The 17,373-nt window shown below is 53.7% G+C and overlaps 2 protein-coding genes across 6 annotated transcripts; one reads left to right on the top strand and one right to left on the bottom strand.

Annotated features, from left to right (window-relative positions):
• Window positions 1-7,033, top strand: VCF1 (VCP nuclear cofactor family member 1). 3 transcript variants are annotated; one of them, XM_082774926.1, is made up of 5 exons: window positions 1-120; window positions 1,100-1,196; window positions 4,801-4,842; window positions 5,133-5,195; window positions 6,778-7,033. In XM_082774926.1, exons 1-5 carry the CDS (start codon window positions 74-76, stop codon window positions 7,021-7,023), a joined length of 495 nt encoding a protein of 164 aa, XP_082631052.1. In that variant the 5' UTR covers window positions 1-73; the 3' UTR covers window positions 7,024-7,033. The 3 variants fall into 3 exon arrangements, with proteins under 3 accessions (XP_082631052.1, XP_082631051.1, XP_082631050.1); XM_082774925.1 differs by lacking the exon at window positions 5,133-5,195; XM_082774924.1 differs by lacking the exon at window positions 4,801-4,842.
• An 18-nt stretch (window positions 7,034-7,051) lies between these two features.
• Window positions 7,052-16,859, bottom strand: COG1 (component of oligomeric golgi complex 1). Of its 3 annotated transcripts, XM_082774923.1 has the most exons (15): window positions 16,075-16,859; window positions 15,267-15,511; window positions 14,756-14,937; window positions 14,238-14,408; window positions 14,005-14,158; window positions 12,895-13,105; window positions 11,959-12,741; window positions 11,694-11,840; window positions 10,930-11,091; window positions 10,516-10,643; window positions 10,278-10,386; window positions 9,696-9,805; window positions 9,515-9,590; window positions 9,098-9,137; window positions 8,024-8,161 (listed from the first exon to the last, which is right to left on the bottom strand). In XM_082774923.1, exons 1-14 carry the CDS (start codon window positions 16,390-16,392, stop codon window positions 9,120-9,122), a joined length of 2,814 nt encoding a protein of 937 aa, XP_082631049.1. In that variant the 5' UTR covers window positions 16,393-16,859; the 3' UTR covers window positions 8,024-8,161; window positions 9,098-9,119. The 3 variants fall into 3 exon arrangements, with proteins under 3 accessions (XP_082631047.1, XP_082631048.1, XP_082631049.1); XM_082774921.1 differs by lacking the exon at window positions 9,098-9,137 and having other exon boundaries at window positions 7,052-8,161; XM_082774922.1 differs by having other exon boundaries at window positions 8,020-9,137.
• Window positions 16,860-17,373: the final 514 nt, after the last annotated feature.

Here is a 17,373-nt window from a genome sequence, read left to right on the forward strand (position 1 = left end):
TGCGCAGAGGGGCGGGGAGGCCGGAAGTGGGAGCGGGGCCGGGCGGCGGGGCAGGCACCGGGCGCTGCCCGCCATGAGCTGCCGCCAGCCGCTGCCCAGCGAGCGAGGGGCGAGGCAGAGGTGGGACGGGAGGGGGGCTGGGAAGGCTCGGAGGGGGTTAACGGGGGGTGAACGGGGGTGATCGGGGGGGTTCCGGGGCTCGCTGCGGCCTGGGTGGGGGCTGGGGCCTGGGTGGGGGCGGCGGGGTCTGGGCCCGGTGTAGGCCGCGGGGGGGGAGGGGGAGGGGAACGGGAACGGGAACGGGGAGGGGGGGGGGTGAAGGCTGAGCCCGGTGCTGGAGGGTCCCGGGGGTCCCAGGCCCGGTTGTGCCCGGCCCGGGCATAATAATAATAACATAATAATAATAACAAAAATGATTAAATTAGGATAATAATAATAAAAAACGGGTTCTGCCTCCGGGGGGCGGCGGCCCCGGGGGTTCTGTGGTGCGAGGCGGGGCTGATGTCACAAGGCCCGGGGGGTTCTGTGGTGGTTTAGGGGTGAAATTTGCTCTGGGTGTTGGAAATCGCCGGGATTTGGGGCTGAACGAGGCTGATTTGGGGCACTCAAGAAAGTCGTCGCGGGCGTTAATTGTGGATGAGTGTGAAGAAGATGAGTGTAACGGGGTATTTCGTGGAAATGGGGTCACTGCTGCGCCTCCCCGCTGCTCTGCCCAGCCTGTCAGAGGGTGGGCCCGGTCCCCGGGGTTATTTTTAGATTTGTGGGAAGACCGGGAGCGCTGCGAGGCTGAGAGTTGTCAATTTATGTCATTTATTTAGAAAGATAAATTTAGAAAGGTCTTAATGGCAGGTCCCTGGCCCAGAAGCTGATGTGAAAGCAGCAGGCTGGCTGCTTTGTGAGAGGAGCGATAATTTCCTCTCTTCTCCATCCACAACACCTACAAAGGGGACATCAGCTCACACCAGACCAGAGGTTTAAACATAATCCTCGCTAAATTACCAAATTTTCTTGCTTTTACGTAGAAATAAGAGGCCAAAATGTGTGGTAGACCAGTAGACTGCTAATGTGTTTTTCTTCTTTTTCCCTGATCTTTCCTCAGGAAGAGGAGGCGCAACGGCAACGAAGATGACAGCCACGTGCCCCAGACAAAACGTAACACCAGGAACACCGTCCTCCAGGACTCGTGGGACACTGAGGTGAGAGCCTTCTCGGGCAGGTTTTGGTTCCTTTCACGCTGAATTTACAGAATTTACATCGTGGTTGCAATGTCCTTTGAAATTGCTTTCAGGGAGAGCAGTTAATGAAAACCCATTTTTTTGCTTTGTGTACGAGGCCAACTCTGTTAGGTATTCAGAGACTGAAATCTGTAAAATGTGGTTTGGAAACTGGCACGTTTTCCACTGAAACTACCCCAGAAAGTTTCTGTTGGTGTATTTCAAATACCTGTGTGTAAATCCCAAATGAAGATACCAAAAAAATAGAATTTGCTGCCTGAAACGAGGCGCAGCGCATCCAGAACCACGCAGGTGACTGGGGGGGGGTTACAAGTGCCTGTGGTCGCTTTGCCTGGCTGCCTGCCCTTCCCACTCTGCATTTTTAGTAGCGTGTTTATTTGTGGTAGAAAGGCAAAAAGCATTTCAACGGGCGTGATGCACAAAGTGCCCCTTGCAAGCTGTGGTGCTCGCGTGATTTTTTTATTTTTAAAATGCTCTGGAAGAGCCTGGCAGCTGACGTGCTCCTCTGCCACTGAAATGCTTGACCTCAGACTCTCTGTTCCTACTTGGATTTGCTCTGATTTCTTTCTGGACGTGGGATAAACTGTCTCCTGTTATCTCCTCGCTCACATGGCAGGTGTTGTAGGGTGGTGTGACTTGCTAGCATCTGAGCTTTCTTTTTTTTTTTTTAAAAAAAAGCTGATTTCCAAACTGCCACCAGATTTCCTGAGCCGTTGCTTGTATTAATCATCCGAAAATTCACTCTGTGCATTTCTAATTAGCAACGTAGCTCCGTTGCAAAACCTTCCCGGAGAAGGGCCTGCGGCGCGGGGGCCGCCTCCTCGTTTGTGTCTCTGGAAGTTAACAAAATTGCTGTGATTTTTGTTTAAAATAGCCTTGTTTTTTGTGCAGCCCTCTCTCTCTGAAGGCTGCAGTGAGTAATTCCACGGCGCTGCCGTTGCGTTGAGCCACCGGCCGTGCTTTGACTGCACCAAACGTGTTGTGTAACCGAGCAACACTTCTTTTATCAGATGGAAAACGCCTTCAAACGTATATTTTAAAGGGCTACGAGGCTCTGTACCCCCCCAGTTCCTTTTATGAGGGAGATTTTTACCCAATGCCCCCTTTTCAAGTGGTGCTGTGATGGTGACGCTGTCTGGGAACGCTCTGGCAGCCTCTGGAGTGATTATCCCAAAGAAAATCCCTGCTGAGAGGTGTTCCTGTTACCTGCACTGCTGTTTTCCCAGCAGTGAGGCTTGCTGGGACGAGGTTCTCTCTGCTCCCTGGGTATAACGGGTAGAGCCGTGGGTAGCTGCCTGCCTCCTGACGCTGCATCACTTGTCCAACAGGTTGCACGCCCCCGGTGTAGAGTAGTTAATGGCTAAAAGCAGCTTTGTGGCGGGGAGGAGGAAGAATTTAGTGTGGAACCAGGGAATGAAGTGGGAGGAATGAAATTAAGACTCTGAGGAAAACCCCTGATGGTGAGTGGCAGAAGCACCCGCGCTTGGTGTGAGCACTTGGACGTTTGACTGGGCAGAGGCTGCTCCCATTTCGGTGTTTTTTAGCAGCTTGTGTTGGCCACGTGGGAGCGGGGGCACCTTGTTTCTGTCCTGAACTCCCGTTTGGTTTGGGGTGCTGCAAGCAAACAGCATGGTGTGAGCTGCCCGCCCCGCCACCGACAGCGCAGAGCGGTTCAGCTGCTGCAGCTAACATCAGGACCCCTGCTTCGTGCATGCCCTGGCGCTGGCAAAGTGTGTCTTAACACGTTAAACCCCGACGTGCAGGCAAGGAGAACCCCGTGCTCTTGCTGCTGGCGTGGAGGAACGCACCTGCTGGGCGGTTTTACCAAAATCAGCGTTCCCTTCCTCGAGGGAACAACATTCACAGCATCATCCACTGATGAACAGAGCTTTTTTTTTGTATTTTGCTTGTTTTCTTGCTTTGTGGAGCCACTGAACGGAGCATGGCCAGAAATTGGAGCTGTGGGATCCGCCTGGTGTTGTTCCAGTGCTTCTCTGAGGACTTCCTGTGCCAAGCAGAGAAATTCTTGTGCTTACAGTGCTCAAGTGCTTCCGACTGGTGGCACTTTGAAGCTGTTGGCCATTTGTAACCCTTGGACGCAGTTTCCTATTGCTTTGCAACCTACAAAGGGAGCTCTTGCCCATTAAAAATCCCAACTAGCTGTAGGAGAGAAAGCAGGAGAGAGAGAGAGAGTGTGTCGGGGGAGAGCAACTTGTAACTTCAAAGGATGTGTGCAGGGAGAGTTGCTTCCCTCTGAGGGCACACGCACACCTGCTTTTTGTTAAACATTGGCTAAAAGTACCCATTCCTTTGCCTCCCTTCAGCTGAAAGTTGACTGTTGTCTTCTTCCAGAGCGTGGTTTACTTGGGAACGTAACCTCGGTAGGACAATCAGGCAGACAGACCACTGAGACTGACCTTGGCTTGTGGCAGGATCTTTTTGTTTTTGTCTCGCTCCTCGTAGCCGGCAGCAACGTGTAAGGTGAAGGGAAATGATTTGTTTTAGTGGCAGTTCCTATTCAGGTTGTCCCTCAGTCCCTCACTTTCAGCCGTACTGTGCATTTAAGCTAGACCAAAAGGAAAAGGAAAAGGCCAGCTGACTCTGACAGGAGCGAAGCTGAGATTCTCTCTGATACCCATCAGCACGACTTCTTGGGAAGTTGTTGTGCTGACGTGCAGTTCCTGCCGGTCCTGGCACAAACCACTCCTAGCTGACAGCCACGGGAAACCTCTGCAGTCCAGTCCGTGAACTTCCACACGACTGCAGTGGCTGTTAACCATTAGCCAAGCGTTTGCTGCTGCGTTTCATTCCCTGTCAGCCTCTCCATCTCCCAGGAGGGCAGCTTTCTGGTCCCTGCAGGTACTCACCTGTAAATTTAGTGCAAGCTTTTCCTGCTCCTGCCACCTGCCAGCCTGTCCCTAAGCTGGGCAGAGCTGGGGGTCCTCAGAGATGCTGCACTGGGGAACCACCAGTGGAAAGGAGCCTGAGGTGTTCTGGCTAACTCTTTTTTCCTTCCTGGATAACTTTCCTCTGCAAAACCTCGTTTCTTGTGATTCCTCTTCGTTAGCCTGCCTGATGGCAGGATTCCTCAGAGCCTCCAAGTGCTGCTCTTCCCCCTGTGGAGGCGGCTGACACAGAGCAGCAGTTTTTATGTAGCTCTGCAGCTGTGCCTCTCCACAGACATCACCACGGTGAGGAAGGGCTGCTCTAAATTCTGATTAAACCCAGATCGTTTCTTTGTTAAACTCATCTCGAGAGCAGCAGGACCTGAGCTGCTTCTTAACCTCCTGTCATTAGTGATCGAGACGCTACATCACAGCTCAGCAGGTGAACACAATTAAATAGTTTTCCCACAAATGTCCAGGTAAAACTTCTGCAGCTACAGTGCTAAGAGGGGCTGGCGAGTCAGGTAAACCCTGAGAGGCCCTTTTGCTACTTACAGTGCTCATAAACTTTCCCAGGGCTGCTTTCTTTATCCCTTTTGCTTAAAGCTTTGTTTCATTGTGTAGATGCTTGTCGTTGCTGACATGATGACTTTAAGGCTTCTTTTTTTGTCTAATTGTAGTCCAAATGCGTAACAGAATGTGCACCACAGCCGGGGGAAATGGTAGGTCCATGACGTGGTTTGGGCAATAACTGGGCTTCAACGTGCTAGTGAATTTTTGCATTAGAGAAATGGAAATAAAGAGGGTCTGACGGATCTACCAACAGCCTTAGATGTAGGAAGCACGTCCCAGGACACAATCTCTGCTTAAAAAAAAATCAAAATAAAACTAGACATGCGTAAAATAATCATTACTAACAGCTCTAAAAAATGTTTGTTCTGTTAAGATGTGATGCTTTGGCAGTAAGTAGTAAATACCAGCTTCTCATTTTGATCTTTACCTTGATTTGCAGAAGGTGGCTGTAACGAAAAACAGTAAGGAACACAGACTAAAAGGAAACAAAGTGTCCTGTGCGGTGGGTTTCTCTCCAAGGCTGCTGTGACTGGTTAAGCGTAACAGCATTGCATTTCAGTATCTGTGCTTCTGTGCGAAATGAGGTGGGCTAGCAAGCACCATTTCGCAGCTCCTCTCTGTCCTTCTGGTGTCCTCTCCCTCTCGAGCGTTAGCAGCAGCAGACAGAGGAGCTCGTTGCTCGCCTGGTTACATCTGCTGCTTCCTTAAGAATGACTTTTATATATTTTTTTTTTATTGTTTTCTCCTCGCTGGAACCTACCACGCCAGCACGGGTGCGGCCTCAGTGCTGATGCCTCGCTTGCTCCAACTGTGGAGGCAGTGCCACGGGGCTTCCAGGTGGCGTTGTGGTCTCCCAAATATTTGTGCGGTGGCTTCCCGGGCCTTGCACCGGTCTTTACATCTCCTCCTCCAAAGCGAGGCCTCCTGGATGTGGTGCTGACTGTTAAATTGCCGTTGACTTCTTAAAATTTGTCTTCCTCTGCTGTGGCCACCGAGCTTTGGCTTCTGTGGTTTTAACTTACTACTTTAAAAGTGGGCTTTTTTAGCTGCTGTCACTTATGCTGGCTGCTTGTTTGAATTTCCATCTCATGGGATGGCAAAGTGGTCATTCTCTGACTCATAAACACCTAAATCTTTGCATTTTTTTTTTTCCTGAGTAGCCTATCACACAGTATTAAACTATTTCAGCTCTAACTAACAGAAACCTTTCATTATCAGCCCTTAAAACGGTGTAAAACAAACAGTTTTATGTCTTTGAAACACCAAAAATGATGGCTAATGCTCTTCAGTCATTACCATAAAGCGTGCTTATCCTAATGCTAACAAACCAGCCCTGTCCTCTCTGTTAGCTGAAGTTCTCTGTGTGTGGAAGTATTTAATGGCTGTCATTTTTCCACTGTTTTGTCAAGTAAATTGTTCCGGAAAGCTAACAGCTAACATCCCAGTGCTTAACTGGGAGAAGAGGACGGATGCATGTGGAGGTGTTCAAAGACCTAAAATGGGAATCGTGTTGCATCTGTTCCTAACAGCCTGTTGCTTTGGATGCTTCGGATCACTTTTTAGAAAAACTGACCTGTAGAAAAACGCTTTGCATGGTGCTTACCTAAAACATCTGCTAAGCCAGAAGGGATAAATGTGAAGGTGGTCCAGCTTTTTTTTTTTTTTTTTTCCCCTTACGCCCTGCCTGCCTTTACTGACCCGTGCAGCTCAGTAGGAATATTCTTTATTTTCCAGTTCTCGGATGAATTTGGCAAACTTCACTAGTGCTAAAATGTGGGTCATGGGGGCAGAGCTGATGGGCCTAAAACGGAAAGTTTGCGATCCAGCGGGGAGGTCAGCGACCCTCCGGGTGGAAGCTGGCTCAGCCCTTCAGCTCCGGGACGCTTTCCGTGCGGGGCAATAACCGCAGCGCTGAATGCCAAGAAAGCACTTGGTGGAATTTTCTTTTGTCCATCGGGCTGAATATAAGCCCGGAAATCTGGAAGGGAGGGGCTTACTGTAAAGAGTATTTGCTTGACGAAGGTGTTTTGTCGTGGACGGGAGAGAGAAATGTTGTTTTGCTGTTAATGTTCTCTTTGTCTCAGTCCTCCAGCAGCGATAGCGGCAGCAGCAGCAGCAGCAGCTGTAGTAGCAGTAGCATCAACAGCCCTGACAGAGCAAGCGGTCCAGAAACCAGCCTAAACCCGATAATTGCAGGATCCAGTCCTGTCTCCTCTCAGTCCTTCCATGAGCAGTCTGCACTAAGTCAAGGTCCTTACTTCCACATCAACCAGATCCTGAAGGAGGCACACTTTCACAGCTTACAGAGCCGGGGACGCCCTCCTACATGATGAACCAGCAGTTCCTTGCCTTCTGTGAAGGGACAGCACTGTGTAGATTTGATATTTCAACTTCAAGTTTGTTAAAATGGAATTGCACAAAACGCCTGTTGCCTTTTCAGTCTATATTTGAAATAACAGGTTAACAGGAAATTGTTTACTTGTGGTTTGCTGCACTATTGCAATGCAAAAGGGGCTTTGAAGCAATTTTTATAGGATTCTTTTTGGGGTGGTTGTAAATTACATGTCCAGAGGAGACCGAGGAATCCACATCTGTGTTATAGGATTGCATAATGTCCAATTCCATTGACTGCCTAATCTGTTTGTTAGCAGTTCGTTGCTTTATGTAAAACTCTTTCAAACATTCATCTTCAGTTTTATAAGTCTTTTTTTTTTTTTAATTTCAATAAACTAGTAAAAAAAAAAGATTTGGCAAAATATTTTTTGAGCATTTAGAAGTAACAGAACAGCAGTAGGTGCTGTCACTGGAATCTGTTAGGACTGATCCAGCTGATCTCAGCCCAGTTCGGCGCGTGATGAGCTCTATTTTGCCTGATCTTTACTGTTGCAGTATTGAAAAGAAATTGTGAAACTAGAACCAGGAAAGCTTAGGCAGCTGTAGCCAAAATACCAGGTGCCTGCAGGGTTTGTATAGAGGTATCTGCTGAGAATAGCCTGGGGAGGAGCTTCTGAAGGAAAGAGGAAACTTACGTTGCTTTGATACCAATTTCTAGCTGTGAATTTTTTTTTTATTACATTGTGTAGTTTTATTTCTTTAATTTGACTTTAACTCCTAAGGAATAGAAAGTGCAGGAGTAGCTAGCGCGTTGTTTCAGCACGTGAAGTACAAGGACTTGCCTGACCTGTGCCTGGTTCAAGCAGCATCTGGCTAAAATGGCAAACCACTTCTCTTCTGGCAGCACCAGCGGAGGTGCCACCAGTCCCCGCGGAGGGCAGAGTGTTCCCAGTGAAGACAAACACACAGACAAACTTCTTATATTTTATTGAATCACTTGGTCATGCCAGAAAGCCATCCCAGCTTGAAGAGAGAAGGTGCAGCTGTGTCTTCCTCCTCGGTTACAAGCTGCCTGAACAAAGAGCCAGGGCGCGCTGCCTCCTCTTCTGCTCTTGTGAGTGCAGGAGGTGGAACCTGTTTGTTTTAAAAACCAGAGTCAGAACCTATTACAGCACACCTTTGACTTGTTCCCTACCCTCATCTACAGTAGCTGCAAGGAGGCGCAGACTGCAGCAGGACAGCTGTTCCCAGACAACTTGAGCCTGAACCACAACGTAACTGCTTCCACTCCTGGTGGTTAGTGACAAGCAGAGGCAGGGCTGAGGGGCAGATGCGCAGCTTTTTGCTGTTGTTAGCGAGTTAACTTCTCAGCTGTCGGCCAGTGCTCCGAGATAATCATCTGTACAGCAGAGAGAGGGCTGCTGCTCTTGGAGCAATGGGATAAGAATGGTGAATTTACAGCTGTTGCCTGTGCAGAGTTGTTCTTGAGTAACTGGACTTCAACCTCTGTTTTATCATAAAAGGAACAAGCAATTCTGTGACGTGGGGCTAATGCAAATACACACGTGCCACCACAGCCAGTGCTGCTGCCCCAGCAGGGGAGTGGTAGAAGCAAGACAAACACCACTGCACGCTACTCCAGCTGAGGTGAAAGAGGTAAAGAATACCTTGACTGGGAAGCTTTGGGCTTTTAAACAACTCTGACACTGTGTCTGGTTCTTAATGCTTCTGAATAATGGAGAATGAGAGTTGCAGAGCAAAGGCTGGCATTTCAAGTAACGCTCTGCTCTGCTAAAAACATCTTTACTCTTCCATCCCAGCTGAAGACACATTATCAGCGATGGATTATTGGATTGTGGCTAAAGGAAATGTCACCAATTCCTGCTTCCTGGAGCAGTGAGGTATTCCTTGGCTCTCAGTCCTCAGCACAGGGACTTCCAGCTAAGCAAATGCTTTAAACTGGAGGAAACGTAGCAACATCATTGTTGTCAACTAATAAAACTCAGAAGCAAGACAATGCAGAGCCTTTGCAAGAGAAGCAAGCCACTCTGGTCACACAGGCTTCAATACCCAAGCCAGACTTCGTCAGGAGTTAAAGGTCAGCATCGCACTGGAAGGGAGTTCAAATAATTAGATAGTATCCTTCAATGTTTCTTGCAGCTATCCTTAAATGAATTAAGTTGTTTATGAATTGATCTCAAAATGACTCATCTGTGCAAATCTTCACTGCATTTTCATGGTAGTTACTGCCTATGTTTTACCACAGAGCAGCAAGCCCCCAAATATCCAGGGGCTGTCAGGGTTTTTTTTTTTTGTGAGGGTCAAGGGGAAATCCAAACCGTCTCATGCTGTGTTGCCGTAATGGTCCTCATTTTACAGAAAATAAAAATCAGGTTAAATATTAACTGTTTGGTTACTTTCTTCTTTCTCTGCAAGCTCTAGCTGTGGTGCACTGGCAAAAAGTTAAGGTGGCTGTGGTTTACCAACCTGAACTCTTTCTGCGTTCCTGGTGGCAGACTTGGCCTTTCGTGAGCTTGACATACTCAGCGGCAGAAGTCCAAATCTTAAAAGAGGTGGAAGAAATGCAGTTGGTCCCAGGGAAGCAGCAATTCCGGCCTTGCTTCCTGAAGAGATGTGGGAACGGACAGAAGGGAGCTGAGCGACTTACCTGATCTGGCTGGATGCTAAGGGCAGGATATTGTGGAGCTCCTGGGAGCTGAGCGCGCCGCTTCTGCTCGTGTACTGATTCTCTGTCCCGGTCAGCAAGCCGAAAAGAACCTAAAAGGCACAAAGGAACTATTTGAATTTGGGGGCATCTGCAGAGCTGACCCCAACCATACACTGCTGCTGAGTACTGGCGCTGCGTAACACTCGGGGTTGAAGTTTTAACATGAAATGTCTCCCCTTCTCCCCCTTTCTAGCCCCTGCTTTTAATTGGCACTGCTCACTGTTACCACAGCCGAGCTCTAGGCCTGTTTCAGCGCTGCTTAACCCAATTAGCATTGCCCAGGCTCCAGTGAATCCTGTGAGATAAAAGTTCAGCCAACTCCGTGCCTGATTATGTGCCGCTCAGCCAGCTCAGCAAGCTCCTCTTATCATCGGCTGGCGTTAAGCACCCTTCCCCTTCCTGAGCAAGTGCCAGCAGTTATCTTTGGACATTAAGCAGTTCACAGTTGCCACCACAGCTGCCCTTCAGAGCGTTTTGCAGCGCTGCTTCCTGGGGCGTGCGTTCCCTTTCCTGCACACTTACAGACGTTCGCTGCACCAGGCGATTCAGGTTGCCGTTTAAGTGGGGAGTGAAAACGTCCAAGTCGAAGGGATCGATGTGTCCCTCCAGGAAGTCGGTCACCTTCTCAATCCTACGAGCAGAGATCTGTCACCGCTCCCATCTTAGCAAGGGGTGGGACGCAAGGACACAAGGACGGCTGCCAGCATCAACGGGGTGGGCAACCTACTGCTAATATCTGAACCCCAAAATCGCGCTGCACCTGGAGTCATGCTTGCTCCTGCTGGCCTTTGCCTCCTCGCTCCTGGCTGTCAGGATGATATTGAGGTAGCGCAGATCGTAGAGCAGCTGCAGAGCCCTGTTCTGGGTCATGGGGAAGGCGCCTGCTTTCTGCAAAAAGAAGGGCTCCGCTCGCACCGCAACACGGCTGATGAAGGACTGCATCAGGGTGACCATCTCAAATCATCAGCCCCAAGCAGCAACCAGCACAACCGAACTGCTCTGAGCACACTCCAGTGTTAAATCCCTTTTTGCCTCATTTTTTTGAGGTGCGGTCACCCCCCCAGCTCTCCCAGGTGTTTCCTTTTCCAAGGGACCGGAGCACCCATGTTGCTGACTGCCCAGCGACCCCCACATCCCACACCAGCTGGGGCAAGGACCCGTCCCGCTCACGTACCTTCTCCTGCTTCTCCTCCACGAGCTTTTCGTAGGCAGCAAGCACTGCAGCCATGCAGGTCTTCAGCAGCTCCTGCAAGGTGACTTTGGGCAGAGTGTGGCCCCCGACCCGGTTCACCTCTTGGCACAGGCTGAAGAGGAGGCTCTGGACGTACCAGGACGGCTGCGTAACAGAACAGCGTTATTGGGGGCTGGCAACTTCGTTAGCTCTACCAGCAGCACAACGTCATTTCAGTTCTTAGGAGCTTCCTCAGCAGCCACAGAGCTCTGCCATTCAGCCTGACCTCCCCCCGTAGCAGGATTTAAACTTTCATGGGCTTTAAATCTCCTGCCGCAGCAGGCTTTTGGTTATCACAGCCCTGAAAGTCTCCCAGCGACCTTACCAGAGGGATTGACCTGAGCCCTCAGGCTTTGCAGCCCCGTCCTTCAGTGCAACCAATTTCCAAGGAATCTCTCTCTTGTGGGCCCTTACGTATAAACCAGGCAGAACTCCTCCTTTCACTCAGCTTTATAGGATCTGGGCCAATCTGAATCATTTCAACATGCAGCAGCTACCTAATTTCCTTCCTCTGACCTCTGTCCTTAGGAGGTGAGTATTGCAGAGCAAACAACAGCACCAGAGGGTCACTGCCCGGTGCTCAGAGCACCGGGAAAACTCTGGGGCAGGTCAGCAGCATTTGACAAAGCAGTGGTTTTGGGAACCAACAGTTTTCTCCTCCCCAGCAGATCATTTCTCTGCATCTACCAAGAGGATGCTCCTCGTACCTGCATAGGCAGCCGGATCTTTGACGTTACGCTGTTTCCAGCCTCGGTCTCCTCCTGAATTTCAATCTCATCCCAGTTGGTGGCCGTAGCCAAGACGGAGCCAGCTGTATCCAGCAGCAACGCGTGGGTAAAGCCCTGAACCAGAGCCTACAGCACAAAACACAAAAGCACCACGGAGCCCAGAGTGAGCTCAGCAGCCAGCCCCAGGGAGCTGAGCGAGCAAAACCCCCGCAGAAAGTGGTGGTGATGAGCAGCAGCTCCTTACTTTGGTGACAGCGGAGCTCCAGATCTGGTAAGCAACCAGGCTCTGCTGCAGGAGCTCTGCCTTCACCTCCTGCCACTTGGCCTGCACAGGATTCACTTCTTGGGCTTTCCCCTTCCCCAGCTTCTTGGCGGAGCGCGTTTCCTTCAGCACCATCTCCGCGCCCCCCGACTGGCCCAGGATACACTGCTTGAGGTGAGGGCAGAGCTCGCTCAGGGACTGGCACAGCCTGGCCATGAAGAGGACAGCATCGAGCCTGCTATCGCTGCCAGCCCCTGCCTGTCCCCCCAGCTGGCTCTGGGCATTTTGGAGCTCTTCTCGCACGCAGCCCAGCAGGTGGTGGACGCAGGCGACGCAGCGCTCGCGCAGCAAGCCCTCCACCAGCCCCGTGTCAGCGTAGCGGTCGAAGGCCGAGCGAGGCTGCGGGGTGGGAGCAGCCTCCTTGGAAGGCTCCGCGGGGAGGTAGGAGAGGAGGTCGTCCAACCTGGCTTTCAGCTTCAAATCCAGGGCCGAGCAGAAGCTCTGCACGCACGGGGTGAGCGCCTGGGCCTTCATGGACAGCCCGCTCTTGGCGAAGTGGCTGCGGTTCGCCACGTTGACCCAGGCGGCGTCGGAAGGGAGATCGCTGGAGCTCTCCGACCACAGGAACAAAGCCACGTTGTGCTCGAACTGGACGGGCTTGCTCAGGGCGGAGGAGGCGGGTTTGACTTCAAGTTCCTGCAGGGCTGCGACGAGAAGCTGCTTGGAGCTGCTCGAGATGGATTCGAAGCCCTCTTTGGTCAGCGTCTGGAAAATGAAGGGGAAAAAAAAAAAAAAAACAGCTTTTCCACGTGCCTCTTGTCATGCAGCACTTAGTGCTAACAGCACCAGCAGCCTGTTTGAGGCAAGAAGAGAGGGAACAGAGCAAGGCTGCTCAAAGTGCTGCAGTAAAGCACTCACCTCCAGCCTGTCGAGGAAGAGCTGCCGCAGCAGCTCCTCCCAGAAGGAAGCGGGCTTGTCCAAAAGGCGCTGGCACACCACGTCCCAGTGCTGGCTGACGGACTCGCTCGTGAGCAGCTCCCACACCGCATCGCGGATCCCCGCGAGGCCTTTCAGGCTCTTCACGTAGACCAGCAGGCTGCTGACCCCGGCCCTGATATCATCGCTGCACCTGCAGGCAACGCTGAGCTTCAGATTCGCTCGGATGCAGCCCCACAGAACCCAGGAGAAAATCATCGAGGTGGGGGAATTCTTGATCTGTCAGCAAGAGGCTCGGCCTGCAGAAGCACTTGCAGGGCTGAGGGGATTTCTAATTCTCAGCAAGGCAGCTGCACCCTGGATCCCAGCAGGGAAAACCACGTGCCCTGCGTTGGGAATCCAGGGCTGCAGTGGGTGTCAAAGCCAGGAACACCCCGGCCATGCTAACTGCCCCCCGCTGCCAGCTTCTGGTTGCTGGAGAAATATCCCATGGCCAGCGTGCTCCTCGTGGGGGGCTGCAGCTGACGGCAGGGGCCAGCTGGCCAGCCCAGCAGCAGCTGCACGGGATAACGAGGTGGGACTGATTGCAATGGATGAGTAACGAGGCTGCTGAGGGGCTGCACGGGCTGTCTGCATCCTCAGGGGGGGAGCTGAGAACTCCATAAAGGGGGCCTGGGGGCAGCCAGGCAGTCTGGGCAAGGACAGGAAGAAGGAAGGACGTGCTGGAGCAAGAGCCAACAGAGGCAGGTGAGGGATTTCCTTCTCGTTTGCTCTTGATGTTTGTTTTGCTGGTGGTTGTGGCAGCGTAAAGTAGCTCGAGACAAATATTGCCGTGCAGCCCTGAGTTAGCCTGCGTGGCTTACTGCATCTGAGTGCCACAGCCTGGGTTTTAGGGCTGGGCTGTGCTGCTTTGGGCTTTTTAATTGTAAAGGAGAGGGAGTGCTGAGCGAGGAGCCAGCAGAAGGTGCGGCCAGGCAGGAGGTGGTTTTGTTTTGTGGGTTATCTGGGTTTTTGCTTTGTGCTGCTGCCTTGACAAAGAGACCTTGTGGTGTCTGGGAGAGCCCTGTGCAGGGGGGACGGTGTCACACTCACATGGCAATCCACTGCTGCAGCGCGTCCCTGAGGTATTCCTGGCTGATGGGGTGGGCCAGGGTCCGCAGGGTTGGCTGGAACTCCACCACGGACTCCGGGAGGTACCTGAACCAGCTGCTCAGCTTCACCTCATCCTCCAGGACCCCCCCTTTCCCTAAAAACACACGGGATGGGGGAGTCAGCCCAGCATGGGGGGGTTTCCTGCCTGCAAACTGAGCTGGCCGGGTGCTCACCTGCTGGGTGCTGGCCCGTGGTGCTCTCCAGGGTGGAGAAGAGCAAGCCGCAGGGCAGGGCTGGGTCTGGGGGCATCCCTTCTGGCATCATGTAGAAGAGGGCATAAGCCTGGTACAGAGTGGTGGTTAGCAGCTCCATCAGTGAGCACACCTGAGCTTTTATTCCTGCACCTGCAAAAGAAAAAAAAAAAAAAAGCCTTTTAATAGAGGTAACAGCTTCAACACAAGTGACCAGCCCCGTGTTCCAAGGCCTGTGGGTCTGGTGAAACCTTCCAGGGATGGGCTGGAGGGCACAGGGCTCAGCCCCTGCTTCTTGGTTAAAAATTGACTGTAAAATTGACTCGGTTAAAAGCTTGACTGTAGGTCCTGAGTGCTGTTAGTTCAGCACCGTGGCAAAATGCACGTCCCCAGCATCGTGAGCTCTACAAAACTAAGCCACCCACTCTTCTGTTTGGGTTATAGAGAGAGAGGGCGTTCCCTTTTTGACTTCAAAAAGGAGGCAGCCCCCTTGTACCGACCGTGGTGCGGCTGGTTGAGGAGCTGCTGGATCGCCAGCTTCCTGGCCAGCAGGAAATCCGCGAGGGCCTGGCGGGGAGAGCTGTCCTCCAGCAGCATGATGGCACACAGGGCTTCTGCCACTGCCTGGTCCGACACGCTCTGACACCTCAGCAGGGACTTGCTCTCCTGCAGGATGGTGGATCTGGCAAGGAGAGGAGGCAGGCAGTCACCACGGGCTGCGGGGAGGAGGTTTGGTGTGGGACAGACACATTTGGGCTTGGTTAAGCAGGAGGAGCATGAGGTGCTCGCAGCAAACATCTGCTGGCCCTCCACAAACCCGTGAGGACACCGATTGCTTGTTTTTCAGAGCAGAGCTCTGCAGCTGCTCCACAGCCAGCTGAGAAGCTCCTGCTTGGCAGAAAGCAAGCAGAAAAACTTCCCAGGCTTTGCGCCAAGGGTGGTGACAGCCAGGGAGCACCTCCTGCACCCCACTGAGGCGTGGGGGGGGACCCTTCCCGTGGCGTTGCCCACCTGAAGTGGCTGGCGGCGGCCACCTGGCGCAGGAGGATGGGGAAACGGGCGAGGACGGGGCTGTAGCGGGCGCGGGGGGCGTCGAGCTGCAGCAATCCGTGGAGGTGGCGGCACAGGAGGTAGAGGCGGGCGGCGGGGAGGTAGCGGCCGGCCTCCATGGCGCCCCAAGCCCGCTCGGGGATGTCCAGCAGCAGCTTCAGCTGCGCCGCCGCCCGGTACAGCTTCTCCGGTAGCTGCGGCGGAGCCTGGGGAGGGGGAGAAAAAAGGGGGTGAGGAGGGGGGGAGAGGAGCTGGGGGGCTGAGAAGGGGGTGAAATGGGACCTGTGAGGGGTGATGGGGGTCTGGGGGGCTGAGGATGAGGGGGCTGGGAAGGGAGGACTGGGGGAGGCTGATGGGGGAGAGGCTGGGGGGGGGCTGAGGGCGGACTGGGGGAAGGTTAGGGCTGAGGAGGGGGAAAATGAGACCTGGGGGGGTGATGGGGGGCTGGGGGAGGAGGGAGAAGTGGGGGGAGAGAACTGGGGGGCTGAGGGGGGGAGGCTGATGGGGGAGACTGGGGGGGTTGAGGGGGGGAATAGGGAGGTTGGGGGGCACTGGGGGGGAGACTGGGGGGCTGAGGGGAGGACAGGGGAAAGGGTGGGGGGCTGGGGAGGAGGAGGATGGGACCTGAGGGGGGCGACAGGGGGCTGGACAGGGGGGAGAGGACAGAGGGGCTAGGGGGGGCTTTGGGGGGCTGGGAGGACACCGGGGCTGGGGGGGGGTCCGGGCCCGGCTCCCTCACGGTCCCCCCCCCACCCCCCTTTGTCCTCACCGGTGGAGCGGGCCCGGGCCTTGCCGCGCCTCCCCTCTGCAGCCCCCTGACGGCCCCCAGCAGGCGCTCGGCGCTCAGCCGCATCTCGGCGATGGTGTCGGCCGCCTCGATGAGGTCGCGGTAGCGCTCGCCCACCATCTGCCGCAGCTCCTCCCGCTTCTGCTCGATGCCGGCCCGCAGCCGCCGCTCCGCCGCCCGCAGCTCGGCCGCCGTGTGGGCCTCGAACAGGGCCTCGGCCTCCGCCGCCCGCGCCGCCATGGCCGCCATTACCGGGTTCCCCCCCCCCCCTCCCGGCGGCAGTGACGCCACGGCCGCCATCTTGCAGCCGGGCAGGGCCCGCTTCCGTCAGCGGCCTCCGCCATGTTTGTGCAGGGCACCGGTCGCCATGGCAACGCGGCCTGGCCCTGTTTGTGGGGGGGGGGTAGGGGGGATGTAGAACCGCAGCGTTTTGCCCGTTTTTTCCGGTTTTCGCACCAAACCAGCTCGCCTCCGCGGCCTGCGGGTGTCAGTCCCGCTCTGTAAACCCAGAACTCGGGGCTGGGGTCGGTTCGCTCAGCCCGGGGGTGCGCTACGGGCCTGGCCCCGCTGCCCTGGGGGGGGGCTCACGGGCAGGCCCGGCCCGGGCCCGGGGCTCTCCCGGGAACCGGGCTCGGTCCCGGTCCCGGCCCCAGCCCCGAGCTCGGGGCTCCCGAGCAGCGCTAGGTGGAGCCCGCGGCACGGCACGGCCCGGGTTGAGCTCCAGGGCCCCTCCCGAGCAGCTGTGAGGGCAGAGCTGCTTGCTGGGGGGGCGGGTCTGAGGCCCTGCTGGGCTCACCGGGCTTTCAAATAAAAGTGTTTTTAATAAATAAACGTGTTTTAATAAATAAATGTGTTTGCGTTTTAATAAGCGTCGCTTACAGGTCTGGCAAAATCACGCTGTGTCAAACTGTGTGTGTGTGTGTGGAGGTGGCACAGCAGCCACGTACCGCTCAGAAGCACAAAGGCCCCCTCTGATCAGACTCTTTTTTTCCCCTTTTTTTCCCTTTTTTTCCTCCCCCTGCCTCTCTTCTTTACATAGCTGCGAGCTGAAGCACGTGCGCTTGGTATCATCTCCCGTCCCCAGCCTGTGGAGGCAGAACGAAATCAGCGCACGCTTTAATTTTTTATTTTTGGGTTTGCGAAATCTTCCCAGGGCAGTTGTTGGCTTTCTCGTACCAGCACTCTCGTGAAGATTTAATGTTTTCTGACGGTAACCTAGATACGTCTCTGAGCACGTCCTGCCTGCGTATCTATAGTTATACATAAATCTGACCAGAAAAA

This window comes from Aythya marila (genome assembly GCF_965140915.1).
Source record: "Aythya marila genome assembly, chromosome: 18".
Lineage (NCBI taxonomy): Eukaryota > Metazoa > Chordata > Aves > Anseriformes > Anatidae > Aythya > Aythya marila.